Raw genomic sequence first — 14,384 nt, forward strand, 5'->3', positions numbered from 1 at the left:
CTGTAGATGGGAGGATTTTTAAAGTAAAAATTATTAAGATCGCGGGCAACTACTATCTGTATAACGGTTGGCTTGATATGGTAACTTCTTTGAAGTTACCATGCAATTCCTGGTTGGTTTTCCAATTTGAAGAAGCTTTATCTTCTTTTCGTCTCATCTACTTTTATCAAGATATATCTCTTGCGCCGTCTGAGTATTTCTACTACCAACCTGGACATCTAAAGGACCGAGATAATTGCATGGTACTTATCCAATTTAAATTACATTTGTTTGACATTTTAAGTTATGTATATTTAACATCTGACATGCTGTATGTGTTTTGCATATCACGTGTAGTATGTGAATAGGATGTTTGTTCATCACAAGATGCTCAATACTTTTCCGATATATCCTGCTGTGGTATGGTCTTCAGGTAATCGTAAATGGTTCGTCCGTATGAAGGTTATTGACGATGAACTCTATATTACAACTGGTTGGAGTCGCATCAAAAAGGAGATGTCTATTACTGATCATCATTTGGTTGTTTTTGAGATGGTTGATTTGAGGAACTATGAGTTGAGTGTTTTCTGTTGCAAGCCTACCCTATTAACTCTACCACCAGAACTACATGCTACAAAAAAAGAACCTATAAATGAGGTTATTGAACTTCTGATGATGATTTGCCTAAACCCATTCATGTAGTTGGTGTTGAAGATAATATGGATGACGAAGTACCGGTTGTATTTCGTGTGGACAATCATTATGTAAGTTTTTTATTTTTACATTTTCATAGTACTAATGTATGTTGTGTTTTGTATATTTTATAATTTGATGATTCCTATTTAATCACTTAAATGTTTAAATTGTTTTATTGGTATTCGTAGCGCCTGAAAAAGAAGTGGGCACAATTGCACGGTTTGGATTGTAAAATGGATTTGATTATCCAGGACTCCGCTGTTTAACTTGGAACGTCTCCATTGGTGTCGAGCACTCCCAAGGATGTCCGAGGTACAACGTTTCTGGCATGAATCATTTTGTTCGAGACAAACAGTTGGGATGGGATTCCGAGTTTCATATGGTTTATGTCAAAAGTAAAGGTATGTTGATTTACCATTGAGGCGGTGAAGTTAGATGGGATGTGTTAGTGGTTAAAAACCGTATAATGCTATTTGGTGTTTACAAAACAGTGGAATTATGTTTTGGTTTTTGGTTATTTTGTTAACTATGTCTGTTTATGTTGGTCCGCTACTTTAGTTTTATTAACGATATGTTACATTACTAAGTTTTTCATGTGATGTACATGTTTTTTTATCATCGCTTAGTAACGTTTTGGATGATGTTTTGTAAATCGTTTAACGTTGCTAATTTGGATATTTCAATGATAATGGTATGAATGATTACTGTTAATTAATTGATATGTTGTAAACTTTTGTATCATATTGTAAGTATTGTAATTTTCCTCTATGATTTCTATAATTGTAAGATTTTATGTAATAAATGTATAAAACATCCATTCTTTAATTAAATTAATATTGAATACCGAGTAAATTCATCAGTAAATTAGTAGTTTAAAATTAATAATCCGTTACAATTTAATTTATAATTTTATAGGTTGATATATTTGTGCTCATGTATTTTTTATTATTAAATCTATAAATATGTAAATAAATTACGAATTTCAACGTATTCGTTATAATAATTGTAATTAATAAACATTGTGTAATATAAATTTGTTTGTAGCTTTTCAATTTTAAATATAATGTCAATAACTGCCAAATTTAAGTTTGCATTCCATAGTTATTGTACACACTTTATAGAAAAATTTTGATTTTTGGTAAGTTAGTCTTCTTATGCATTGAAAGTCTTTATGATCACGCTAATCAAATTGACAATTTAATCAAATTTATTTTACCAATCATTAAGAGACTATATATTTATTATAACTTCCAAATATAACTTTCAATAATTTCTAAACATATTCTTAACGTATTGAAGATGATTCATTCATTTATAATTAATTATTCATATAAGAAACAATAACATTTCCCTCCAATACATATCATATTATCTTATCTTTTTGTGTTTCTGGAAGAAGGTTGTATCTAAATATCTTATGTAATACTCACTCACTTTTGATTTATGTAAAAGAACTAATTATATTTTGTAATTATATGTGTTTTTGGGTCATAGGTTTGTTCGTACTATGGAGAATATCCCGTTCGATTTGGTGCTCATGGAAATTTTTTTTAGGCTTCCTCTCAAATCAGTTGGTCGATTCAGAACTGTATGTAAGGATTGGTATAAAGCACTAAGAAGTTATGAGTTTCTCATGAAGCATTCGGCGCGCGTTAGTAATAGATTGGATGAACTTCTTGAAGAAGGGATTTATCCGGATCCTTATCTCATTTGATAATATGAACGGCGCTTCATTTGTTTTATCGTCTTCTTCTTATTGAATATATATCTTTTTTCAATTGTTTATGGATAACCATCCAACTTTTATCAAGTCATTATATGCTATTGAACATTGTTTGGTATTTGAATTTTTATTTTTGGAATGAACCGATGTTTTTTATATTGGCAGTTGGTTTTCTTTGTGATGAATTTCAATCGAATTCCAATCTAATTTCATTTGAATTATCAATAAAATTCATAATACCAATTTTAAAAAACAAATTTACATAAACGATAAATCTTTCGATAAGTTTTGCTTTATTTGATTGAAAATATATAAAATCACTATGTAAATAGATTTTGAATCTTAATAAATTTTCCTCAAGTATTTGTTGACTATTATTGCATTATTCCGTAATACCATTAATAAGTTTACATAATATACGTTTTTATATACAAATAATATACCAACATTTAAGTTGATGGAGATGGGCTCTTTTTTATTGACTAAATTAATAATATGTAATAAATCGTATATTTAAAAGTAAGTTTTCCAAATATATAGTTTTATTAGTACGGAAACATAAAGAGATTGGTGATTATTATGGAAATAGTTGTATAGACATATAGCAATTAATGAGAATAAATCTAATTCTTTTTAAACCTTTTTTTAGCAACATTTATATATATAAAAGATTAAAAGAGATTTGACGTTATTTATTCAAAAATTTACATCTATTTTTTAATATTAACAGATTTCCAGTATATGATGAAAGTCCTATAAATACCCATATTTCGTTTAATTCTTTCTCATTCTTCAATTCTTACACATAACACCTCCACTTACACAATTAGTTATTGTATACTGTATTATAAAATTTTTTATATTCCATTGATAATTCTCAAGTTTTTATACAATAACTTTTTATACAATCGTTTTTTTTTTCAGAGTATTACGAATCATGGAACGTATTGGTGATGACATGATGTTTGAAGAGATCTTATCGAGACTACCTGCAAAGGTAGTTTGTCGATTCAAATGTGTTTCTAAACAATGGTGTTATGAATTATCTACACCAAACTTTGTTTTCATCCATACTCGGCGAGTTGCAAACTCAGTACAAAAGAAGCTGCTCTCCTTGAATGAAAATTCCATTGTCGTTGACGACATAGTATCTGGCAAGTTAGAAGTCGATACTAGCAAAGTCGTAACTTTTCCATACGATGTCGAGCCATCCTTTCTAAGCATTATATGTTCGTTTAACGGACTGATTTTACTTTGCATTAAAAGAAGTTACAATGAGCTCGTCCTTTGGAATCCAACGACGAGGCGTTTTAAGTTGATATCGGACGACTATTTTAGTCGTTATTTTGGTCGACACAACGATACGGGTGGAATGTACTTTGACGAGGACAACGATCTAAAAGTGCTTCATATTAATTGTTACTGGGACGTAGTTACTGCTCGTGTATATTCACGACATAATGACTCATGGAGAAAATTAAATTTCTTGAACGGAACTCAGTTAGGTTCAAACTTTTATTCATGGTCTCCTGGAATTTATTCCGGCAAAACAATATATTTCACTGTTTCCAATTACTGGATTCCACCTGGTGAAAGGAACATTGTTGCTTTCGATGTTATCTCTGAATCTTTCAGTATACTTCGTTTTCCGGAGCGTATTCAAGTCAATCCTTGCCAAGTACATTTTCTAACAATTTTGAACAACCTCCATGTCATTGTCGTTCAATATGCTGGTGAACTAATTGCAGATTTGGTCAAATATGAACATGATGACTGGATCAAGGTCTTTTCTTTCAGTAAGGCTCGCATAGTTCAACATTTGGAGCCGCAGCAAAGGACAAATATAATTGAAGACAACAAGTGGTTGATAACAAGTATTTGGGGAGATACTGTTGAAGTTCTCCTTTGCAATGATTCTTTTAACTACATTCAACATGTTGACAGCTACAACGGACCGAAAGGCGCATTATTATTGGAGACAATCGTTTCGCCTTTCTATTAGAAATTATCAATTAATTTGATACTATTTCATCTTTTGTTTTTGTCGAACTATCTAATTTGTTTCAAGTATCTGAAGTTTTATCTTTTCGTTACTTTAATAATAAAAGAATTTTGTATTATGTTTAATCTTTTCTTATGTCCAATAAATTGCTGTAGTAAATTACATATTTTAACATTCATTGTGGTGACATGCATTTTTTATTACCAAATACCATAATTGATTAACATCCATCCAAAAAAATAAAAAAAAATAAAAAAAGTTATAATTCAAAAATTATATATTTGATGTTTATTAATATAGATATTATATTGTAACACCACCATTAACATTAACAATAAATATGTTTTTTAAAAAGATTTTAAATTAGTAATCATACAAAATCTGAATTATTTTACAAATTGTTTATATATTTCGATACCAAATATGCTAATCTTACTTGATAATGGGATAATATCTCACATTGGTAAGATAAATTGATCATTACCCCTACAATATCTTGTCAAACCACTTTTAGAATTTCCTTTTTTTTTTCCAATATACTTTTAAACGGATATATAAAGATCCGACCCATTTATCCGAATATAACGTTCTTCTGCTTTCTTCTTTTTCTTGAACCTACACTTAACCCAAGAAACCCTTTGCTCTTCAACTGCTACATCGAATCTTCATCAAAATTGTATTCGGTAATTTCTAAATATTTGATACATACTCTGTTTTTGGTTTAGTTTGTTCATGAAGCTTTGTTCGGAATTTTGATTCCGTATCTGTGTGTTGTTTCTCCATCTTATATATTATACAAGGATCTGGTTTTGATAGATAAATTTTTTGTTTTGATATTTTATTTTTGATTAATCTTGAAACTCAAAACATTATCTACATACTTTGTTCTATGTTTTTTCATGAAGATTGATCTTAGTTTTTTAAAGATGATGATTGTTTAGGTATAATGTGGTTATCGTCGTTTGTGTACTAATCTATGTCTTGGATCTTATATAAGGATTTATTCATTTGAGAGTTTTTGTTCTTTATTTATTAATTTATTGATAATATTTTTGACCGATTTTTATTTTCTTATTATGCATGTCTTCATATTGATCTATAAGATTCAAAAAAACTGATCCCGAATCTATGTATTTGTCTTATTTCGTATACACTTGTGATGTTATTTGGTATTCCATTCAAAAGAAAAATTTGTATGACATAAACTTATTACAAGATTTGTTCTTTTTAACAATGGATTTTATCCCGAATAGTCGGAAATTATAGTTTCAAATATTTAGATTTGATTGTTTGTGTCTTATTTATAAAGAAAGTCTTTTGAAATTTGTCCTTTAATAAGTTGCATAGTCTACATGTTTAAGATTAGGTTAACCTTTAGTCGAAACTATGTTATACCTTTAAAATTGATCTTTTATGTAATGGTTACTATCCTATCGGGAATATGCATTGTTCTGTATTAAATGCTAGATGTTAGATCTTAAATGAATGTTTTCATAGTTTACTGTTTTTATTCAATGTTAGATTATTGTTTTACGGTAAGTATAGATGTAATCTATAGATAATTGAATATATTTTTTAGTACACTTGTGAATTATTGATGTTTTATTTTTTGATATTCATATTATAGTGTTTGAAACGTATTTAGTAAAAAAATTATCTTTATTTTTGTATTATATGTTTTCTAAAACATCATCTTTAACTGTAATTACTCTTTTGGTTAAAATTTTGTTTTATGATGAGTATGTATTTATATTTAATAATATTTCTAATGCTCACTTTCACTTAACACTTTTTTCAGTTTAATTGCTGGTTGTGTTGATAATGGGAGACAATTCCGATGATGAGGTTCTTGAAATATCTCGTGATCAGTTCGTTCAGAAAGTAGACGAGGTAACTACTAATATTTATAAACACGTTTTTGATTAATTGTTATATGGCAGTAATTATTTTGCATATTGTCCTTTTTTAGGCCTTACGTAAAGATTATGGCTTCTTTTTTTCACATGAAGTACCAAATGTCCACCAGGTAATCGTATATTTGTATAAATGTATATTTTTACATAAAATTCATCTGATACTTAGCAATAACAGGTACTCATTTACATTAATTATGTTAATCTAAAATGTTCCATTATAACAGGATCTTTTCATTCAGCAAGAAGATGGTATCACCATGAAGGAGGGAGTTGGAAAAACAAGTAAGGGTAAAGAACATGACGTTGATTATACGTCCAAGGGAATTATAGCTGAAGGATCTCAATCTCTCAAAAAAGATGTAAGTTTTGATATTTATACAAATAATATGCATTTGTTAACAATAATATGGTATCGTTTAGAAGGTAACAAGTTTTTAATCATAAAGGTAAAGGAAAATATAAGGTCTGTTTGTAGTTCCAAGTCTAAGAAGCCTCTACATGGGAACAAATCTAGAAAATACACTATTCCTGAAGATCCGGAGTTTTTGAACTTTACACGTAAAGGGGAATACAGGCTGGTATTATTTTTGCTCAATAAATCGTTAAATTTTACATAATTTTTCGTTACAATAAGATGTTTAAAATTTAAACTGTTAAATACACGTTGTTACATGCAGCGTCTTCCAGTCGGGGTATCAAACCGCGCTGGTTTTACAAAGAAGCTTCACACACTGAAGATTGAAAACCTGCAGGGGCAGGTTAGTATTTATGAAGTCAAACCGGAAAAAAATGGAAGTGCATTACGCCATTCAGTCATAAACTGGCCTGTATTTATGGCGGAAAATAATTTGAATGATGGCGACATGCTTGATTTCACTTATGTGACTTCAAAGAAAACCGTCATCTTAAAAAATGTCCGATATGTCTAAGCAAAAGTGTACCTATCTCGAATAAACTGTTTTAAGAACAACTGTTTGCTCTTTGTTTTGGTAACTATCTTTTGAACATGTACCTCTATGGACCTTTTTCTTAATAGACTTTTGTAAGGTACCTAACTCTTGTGTATATGTTGAATGTTTATCTGTATGTTTGTTTCTACAACTAAAAATGTATATCAAAATTTTAGTAGGCTTTACTTCTAATTATACTATTTAATGTCAATTTTTTGTATTGACATTTGTCTGCTACTTAATTTCATTGACCATCTTATTTATCAAAAGTAACATTAAAAAACAACCCATATTAGTATGCCGTTTAGTATATAATAAAAAATCATCTTGGTGTGTTTTTGTTAAAAAATTTATTTGGTTATACTATACATATGGACACTTTTTGAATAGACTAACTATTAACAAGGTTAGTATATCATCGTCAGTTACTCTAATAATTTTTCAATCAAAAAATAAAGTATTAAGAAGGTGGAACCTCCATGCTTAAATTAAATCGACCATTATTTTAATGCTTAAATTGTGGAGTAAATTAGCATTTTTAAATTTATAATGGGTTACTCTTAACTTCATAAAGATGTAGGTTGTTATATTTGTCGAATATCAATTATAAAATATTGATGTTGTTCTAACTTCCAAATTTAAAGTGTATGCTCAATCACTGCCAAATTTAAGTATAATTACAAAAGTTAGTGTGCAGATTTTTTTTTTAAATTATTAAATTCCCATCAGTGAAAAATATTATAATTGAATTCACAGACATGATTTAATTAAGTCAACAATTTTTACCCCGAAAATTGGCGAGTAAATTAGGAGTTTAAAATTCATAATGTGTTACAGCTAATTTTATAATGCCATACTATTATATATTTGTGCTGCCGTTTTTTTAGTTAATGTTAATACACATTTCTTTAAATGACCAAATCAAGAATACTGACATCAATTTTGTCGTAACTTCTAAATTTAAATGTTAATTTTAATCACTTCGAAATTTAAGTATGATACCATAGTTATTGTACAGTTTTTTTGGTAAATTCTTAAGAGTCTAAAAGGTAGTTTTCTTATTTATGGAAACTAAATATGATCAACCTAAACAAATCGTCAATTTGAAGATTTCGTCTAATTTTTTTTTAGATTAGTTACTTAATGGATTAAAGATTTATTATTTTTAGAAATTTCCAAACATAGTTTTCAATAATTTTCAGAGACATTCTTAACCTATTGGAGAATTGATATTTATATTACCTTTCAATACACTTTCTTAAAATAAATGATATGTACGTGTCTGTATCAATTATAAATACACTGTTTTAATCTTTCATTATCACCACCTTTTATCATTTTCTTTCTCTCTACCGATATTGATTCACTTATTTCGCCATGGAACCTAAAAAAATAACCATGTTGTCTAATGTTAATGCGACGTCGAACAACTATACATTGAAGTTGAAGATAGTTTTGTTATGGAGGAAGATGATGCATGGACGTCCCAATGTAACATATCGCGTTGACATGATATGCATGGATGAACAGGTGTTGACTGAATTTTGTTTTTTATATTCAAATTATTAGATGTATTATTTACGTCTGATGTGTTTATTAATAGGTTTGGACATAAAATTTTATAACTATTTATTTCTTTTCAGGGTGATATGATTTTGGCAAATTGTCTTCATAAAATATTGCCAAGATTTGATCATCACTTTAAACTCGACGAATGTCTTCTCCTCAGCAGGGCATCTATTGCACCAAACAATGCAACTATCAACTACACCAAGGATAAGCGGAAGTTAACATTTAGTCTTTTCAGTCAGATTGAAAAAAGTGTTGATTGGTGTGGTCCCAAGTATTCTTTCTCTTTTGTGAATTTCAAAGATGTTGTTGAAAATAAAGTAGAAGTTGGTACAACTGTTGGTAAAGATTTTAACTTAACATTTTTAATTATGTTTCAAATATGTTTCGTTTTGGTTGTTTTTTCAATTTATCATTATTGCCTTCTATATAGATTTCATAGGGTATGTTGAAGTCTGCTTCAATATGGAAGACACGGATAAAAAAGATGGTTCCAAAGGCAAGAGATTGAACATAAAAGTTAAGGATATTGAGTGAGTATTTTACTTGATACTTATAACCTCCGTTCTAGATAGTTTTTTGTAAAGGCCGTGTATATAACATTTATTACTTTACATGTAGGGGTCATCAAGTTATTGCTACCTTGTGGGATTCATTTGCCATAGAAATGCATGCGTACTTTAATAATCCAAATAGAGAGAAGCATGTCGTTATGGTGATTCACTTTGGTGTCGTCAATCTTTACAGAGGTATTAATCAACATCATTTTGATTGAAAACATTAGTGTTAAAATTGTGTTAATAATCAAGTTTAGTAACATCGTATATAATTTATTCATTTGGTTTTTTGTAGATAAAAAAGGTTTGTCAACTTCATTTGATATCAGTAGAATGTTCATCAACTCTGATATTGATGAAATAACATCATTCAAGAAGTGGTAAGAAAGAATATTTTAGTTTACCATTCATCAAACATTACTATTAAAGGTTTATTTAATTTTATACTTTCCGTAACAACAAGCTTAGCTACATAATACCTTTTCATTTTTGAATGTTTATAGTTATGTTGACAAGTTTGCATCAACACCATCTTCAAGTGACAACGTTGGCTCTTATATGATATCATCTGCTGAGGATGAGTTTCTGAACAACACTGGGTTTGTTTTGTCAGCTTATCTTAGTACCACTAAAAAGGTTATACATACCTTATTAATTATTCTATTTATCTTGATAACAAATAAGAGTTTCATGAAATTTAATGTATTAATTCTTTTATTCATTAGCCCAAGAAGGTCATATTAGTTGGTACAGTAATCGGGATATGCACTGATAAAATCTGGTACTATAATGCTTGCAACCACTGCAAATCCCGTGTTGAAGAAACGTATGTTACTGTTGACAAAGAGGATAGTTCTGGTGGTTTGGACGAGAAAAGGATTGTGATGTGTACAAACGCTGAATGTAAAGGAGTCGATATTGTGTCCTTTCATCGGTATGTTTTTATAAAGCTTCTTAGAAAAAGACTTTTAAATGTTTTTATATAATAGATTACAACACCTAAACATTCATATTTTGTTGTGTTTTAAATAAAACAGATACAAGATTCCTATTCGAGTGCAAGACTCATACGGTACCGTGACTCTTACACTATTTGATTTTGAGGCTTTTAAGCTTTTCAAAAAATCTGCAAAAGAGTTGGTTGAAGTGCATGATGAGGTATTTTAACCTACCAATTTCGTATTTATTAATAATATTTATGAATACTGTATTTACTTGGCCTAAGTCTTTACAAAAATCCTAAATGATTATTGTACGTGATAGGAGTTGGCTTCTGGAGGCGTTCCCAAACCTTATCCGGAATTGTTTGACATTTTAGTTGGGCAAAAACTTGGTTTTATCATCAATGTTTTAGAGTTTAACATTATACACCAAGTTGAGAACTACAGAATCTCAATGCTCACGTCAGATCCGAATATTCTTGCTGGACTCTATGCTAAATTTAAAATACATGAGGTATAAAACCTGGTATCATTACTAGAAGTTGGTTTTTCGTTAATTGTTGAACATTGTATTAAAATTGCAAGTCATATTTATTTTGTATTGATATAGTATGAGAATTCCGATTCAACCGGGGCTCAACCGTCTGGAATTCAATCCGTTGCTTGTGATGTTTCAAAGGTTTCTTTTGTTTAAAGATAAATTATTTATTAATTATAATTATACTTAAATACATCAAGTGTTAGGAATTATTTTATTCTTACTGATTTACCAATAATATTATATGTGTTTCAGGATGAGGTTTCGTTCACTGGTGATAACGAAACACCTTTGTCCAAAGGTTTGGAGAATGATGCAAAGACAACATCTTCTGGTGATGTGAAACGTAATCTTCATGATGTTTATGATGCTGATGATACACTTGGATCTTCATCAACAAAACGTCGTGTTAATGATGGGAAAGATGAATGCCCATATTCTGAAGGTGGTAATATGTTGATTCCAAAAATCGAGAAGTAGTCGGTGTCGTTAGATTTATGGTTTTATGGTGTTGAATTTAAGACAATTGGTTTTTTTTATGGTCATGTGCTTATGGGGGTTTTTTAATGTTCTTCTGAATAATTTTGAGACAATATGAGTTTATGATATTTTATTTAAGTAAAGATATCTATCAATGGCATTTGTATGATGTTTTTATTACATTTTGAAGATATGGTGTGTCGATTTTATCAATTATGTGTTTGGTTATATTATTTTGTTTGCTAACATTCAAATTTAGAATGCTTTGATCCCGTTTGTATATTTTATTGTAGACGTGTTTGATTTTTTGTTACTAATCGTCTTATATATGTAATATGTCTACAATTTAAAATATTAGTTTTGTATTTACATAATAGAACATTCACACTTACAATGTAGTTATTTGGGTGTCAATGCTCTTATATGTATGTAAATAGATTCCACTACATTTTAATTCTTTTTTTGTAATGTTATTAATAACATTGTATTTACTATTTTAACTGTATAGAATTTATGTTTGTTAATTTTTTCTTAGTGATTTACGTATAAATAATCCTTTTGTAAAACCATCCTACAGTTGTTTTAAAGCAAGTAAATTTGCTTACAAATTTTACAATATACAATATGAAAATTTATTCATGTTATTGCAGAAATCTTATGTTAAATATTTTATATTTCAAACATAAAAAAATATCATAAGTTAGTGTTGATTACCGCTTTATTGGTCTGTTTTTTTGTGTCACACCCCTAATTTCCACGTGTCACCGGTGGGCCCGGTGTGGGGGTATGGTGACGTAGTTGGCATCATCATAGACAAACAACACAATATAATAATGCACAGCGGAAGCAAAGATAGATTCATTTCAACTTTAATAAAATGTAATATTAAATATCACTGATAGTTGAAACGGATCCACAGGCGGATCAAAATAAAATATGATATTGTTCAACAGTTTTATTGTCGTCCAAGCTTGCGAGACTTATTGTGGACGCTCTAGAAGACAGCCAGCCTAGTACGTGTAGTACCTGCACTTAACCTTTTGGGAAAATACGTCAGTTTACACTGGTAAATACAAATTAACTGACTCATTTTGAAAATGATTGAAAATTGATTTAAATGCACATGGCATAAAATATTTTTATAACTTGGGATAATTATGCAATATAATCTTGTGAACGAATTACATGTTACTTGTGCGTTCAGTAGCCCGGATCTTGTCCGGGTTAAAGATCAATAGACCCACCACATTAAAGAGTTATTCACTGACAGGTGTACGCCTACACCTCGTGCTCTGGTCGTGGCCATCTCGTAAGATGATGCCAAGGATATCCGGGACATGGTCATTAACCCCCCAAAGGCTTAAAGTAAAACAAGACTGTTTAAACGAGCCGATCAAATTATTCAATTGAACACCCAAGGGTGCAAGATTTGTACGCTCGATCAAGCGGTATTCTATATACCGTAACCCAAGCCCGTATAGGGAAAATAAGTTAAAAGTATTTACCTGAGCTAAAGATAAATTCAATCTCAGCCGTATACCACCAAGCAAGTACAGATAGCTTTTACTGGGTCTCCTATTCTGGAACAAAGGTTTATAATAACCTATTAGATTCCTAACGGGTCTTTTATTTAAGCCTAAGCTTGACCGGTTAGTTTTAAGGACGATACGGTTCAACGCACGATTAAGCGAAGACCGGATAGAATGTGATTTAGACCCGACAAGTTTGAATACTTGTATAATATGGGTATACTAAATACATTCTGGATTTTGAGACAAAAATGATAACGTTTGACCCATTTCGGTCAATTTATGCAAACTAGTTACATAAACCGAACCGAGCGCTAAAAGAGCGTTACGGGTAGCCAAAAGAGTCATATGCAAGTTCCCTGAGATAATATGCTTTAAATATGATATAATATCAGCAAGTTATGTTCCATTATGCCCCGAATGAATTTAAACTCAATTTATGCCTTATAAGGGCATTTTGGTCATTTAAAAGATTATAAAAGGGTTAAATTGGAAATCTGAGTTACAGGTCTGATTTATACAGTAAATATACTTAATTTGACATATTATAACAGTAGGGTATGACCCATATACAAAACTTATCATTTAAAATCAAACTATGCACCTTAGGGGTATTTTGGTAATTTCACAAGGGCTAAAAATGTCAAAACTGGAAATCTGAGTTCAAAAACTTATACTTACTGTTATTTTATAAAAATATGCTAAATACATCAGTAGGTATAATCCTTATATGTTTAATATGGGTATAACGCATACTATGCGTTAAAAACGCTTAGAAAGGCGATTTAGAGCCGTTTCCGGGTTTTCAAAAGAAAGCTGAGATTTTTATATTTCCAGAATGCTCAAAATAATTTATTTAACAATTAAATCAGTAGAAAAAGGTTTGGGGTCAAAAGGATGCATAAAACTCATTTTATGGCTTAAAAGGTCAAAACCGGTATTAACTGAATCAAACTTAGAGACCTATGATACGATCAGCCAAAAATTAATTAAAAATCTTCAAAAATCCCAAAATATTATATAACATCAGTGGGTAAAAAGTTTTATATCAAAATGTGGCCTTAAATAGGTTATATGCTAAATGCGCCGTTTATTTAACATAAAGCTTTAGTTTTACGATATCGGCCATAACTTTAAATCTGGACCTCCAACTGATATCAAATTTTCGGTGCAAGTTTATAAATCAGTAATAAAGATTTCTACTCTTTCACTTTTCCAAAAATCACGTTTTATAACAAAAAGGGCAAAATAGTCAACTTTAAGCATAATCGGAAACATGCATATGAATCGGTTAAGCAATGAACCAAATTGTATAATCTCAGAGGGTTATACTTATATGAAACCTGGTCCAAAATAAGCTCTAAAGCATTTCTAAGACAAGGTTAATCAGGTCAGATTTGAGAGTCAAAGCGTTGGTCAAACTGTTAGACTTTTGATTCAAAACAAGCAATTACACCAAAGTGATCAGTTTGACATGATCTTGTAACATTTACCAAATTATTTA

General features: G+C 29.8%; 1 protein-coding gene across 1 annotated transcript; it reads left to right on the plus strand.

Annotated features, from left to right (window-relative positions):
• The first annotated feature begins 6,221 nt into the window (after positions 1–6,221).
• Positions 6,222–11,351, plus strand: LOC110943212. Its single transcript, XM_022184964.1, has 15 exons — positions 6,222–6,290; positions 6,370–6,426; positions 6,541–6,675; positions 6,763–6,894; positions 6,994–7,074; positions 8,910–9,177; positions 9,269–9,368; positions 9,457–9,584; positions 9,688–9,772; positions 9,896–10,028; positions 10,118–10,326; positions 10,430–10,550; positions 10,656–10,847; positions 10,944–11,012; positions 11,127–11,351. Exons 1-15 carry the CDS (start codon positions 6,222–6,224, stop codon positions 11,349–11,351), a joined length of 2,004 nt encoding a protein of 667 aa, XP_022040656.1.
• The last annotated feature ends 3,033 nt before the right edge of the window (positions 11,352–14,384 follow it).

This window comes from Helianthus annuus, chromosome 5 (assembly GCF_002127325.2).
Source record: "Helianthus annuus cultivar XRQ/B chromosome 5, HanXRQr2.0-SUNRISE, whole genome shotgun sequence".
Taxonomy (NCBI): Eukaryota; Viridiplantae; Streptophyta; class Magnoliopsida; order Asterales; family Asteraceae; genus Helianthus; species Helianthus annuus.

Excerpts from the sequence above, each read along its gene's own strand:
- LOC110943212 (XM_022184964.1), top strand. The coding sequence starts at position 6,222 with ATGGGAGACAATTCCGATGATGAGGTTCTTGAAATATCTCGTGATCAG. Across the intron at positions 9,585-9,687 it reads TGTCGTCAATCTTTACAGAG|ATAAAAAAGGTTTGTCAACT; the intron begins GTATTAATCAAC and ends GGTTTTTTGTAG. Across the intron at positions 10,029-10,117 it reads ATCTTAGTACCACTAAAAAG|CCCAAGAAGGTCATATTAGT; the intron begins GTTATACATACC and ends TTTATTCATTAG.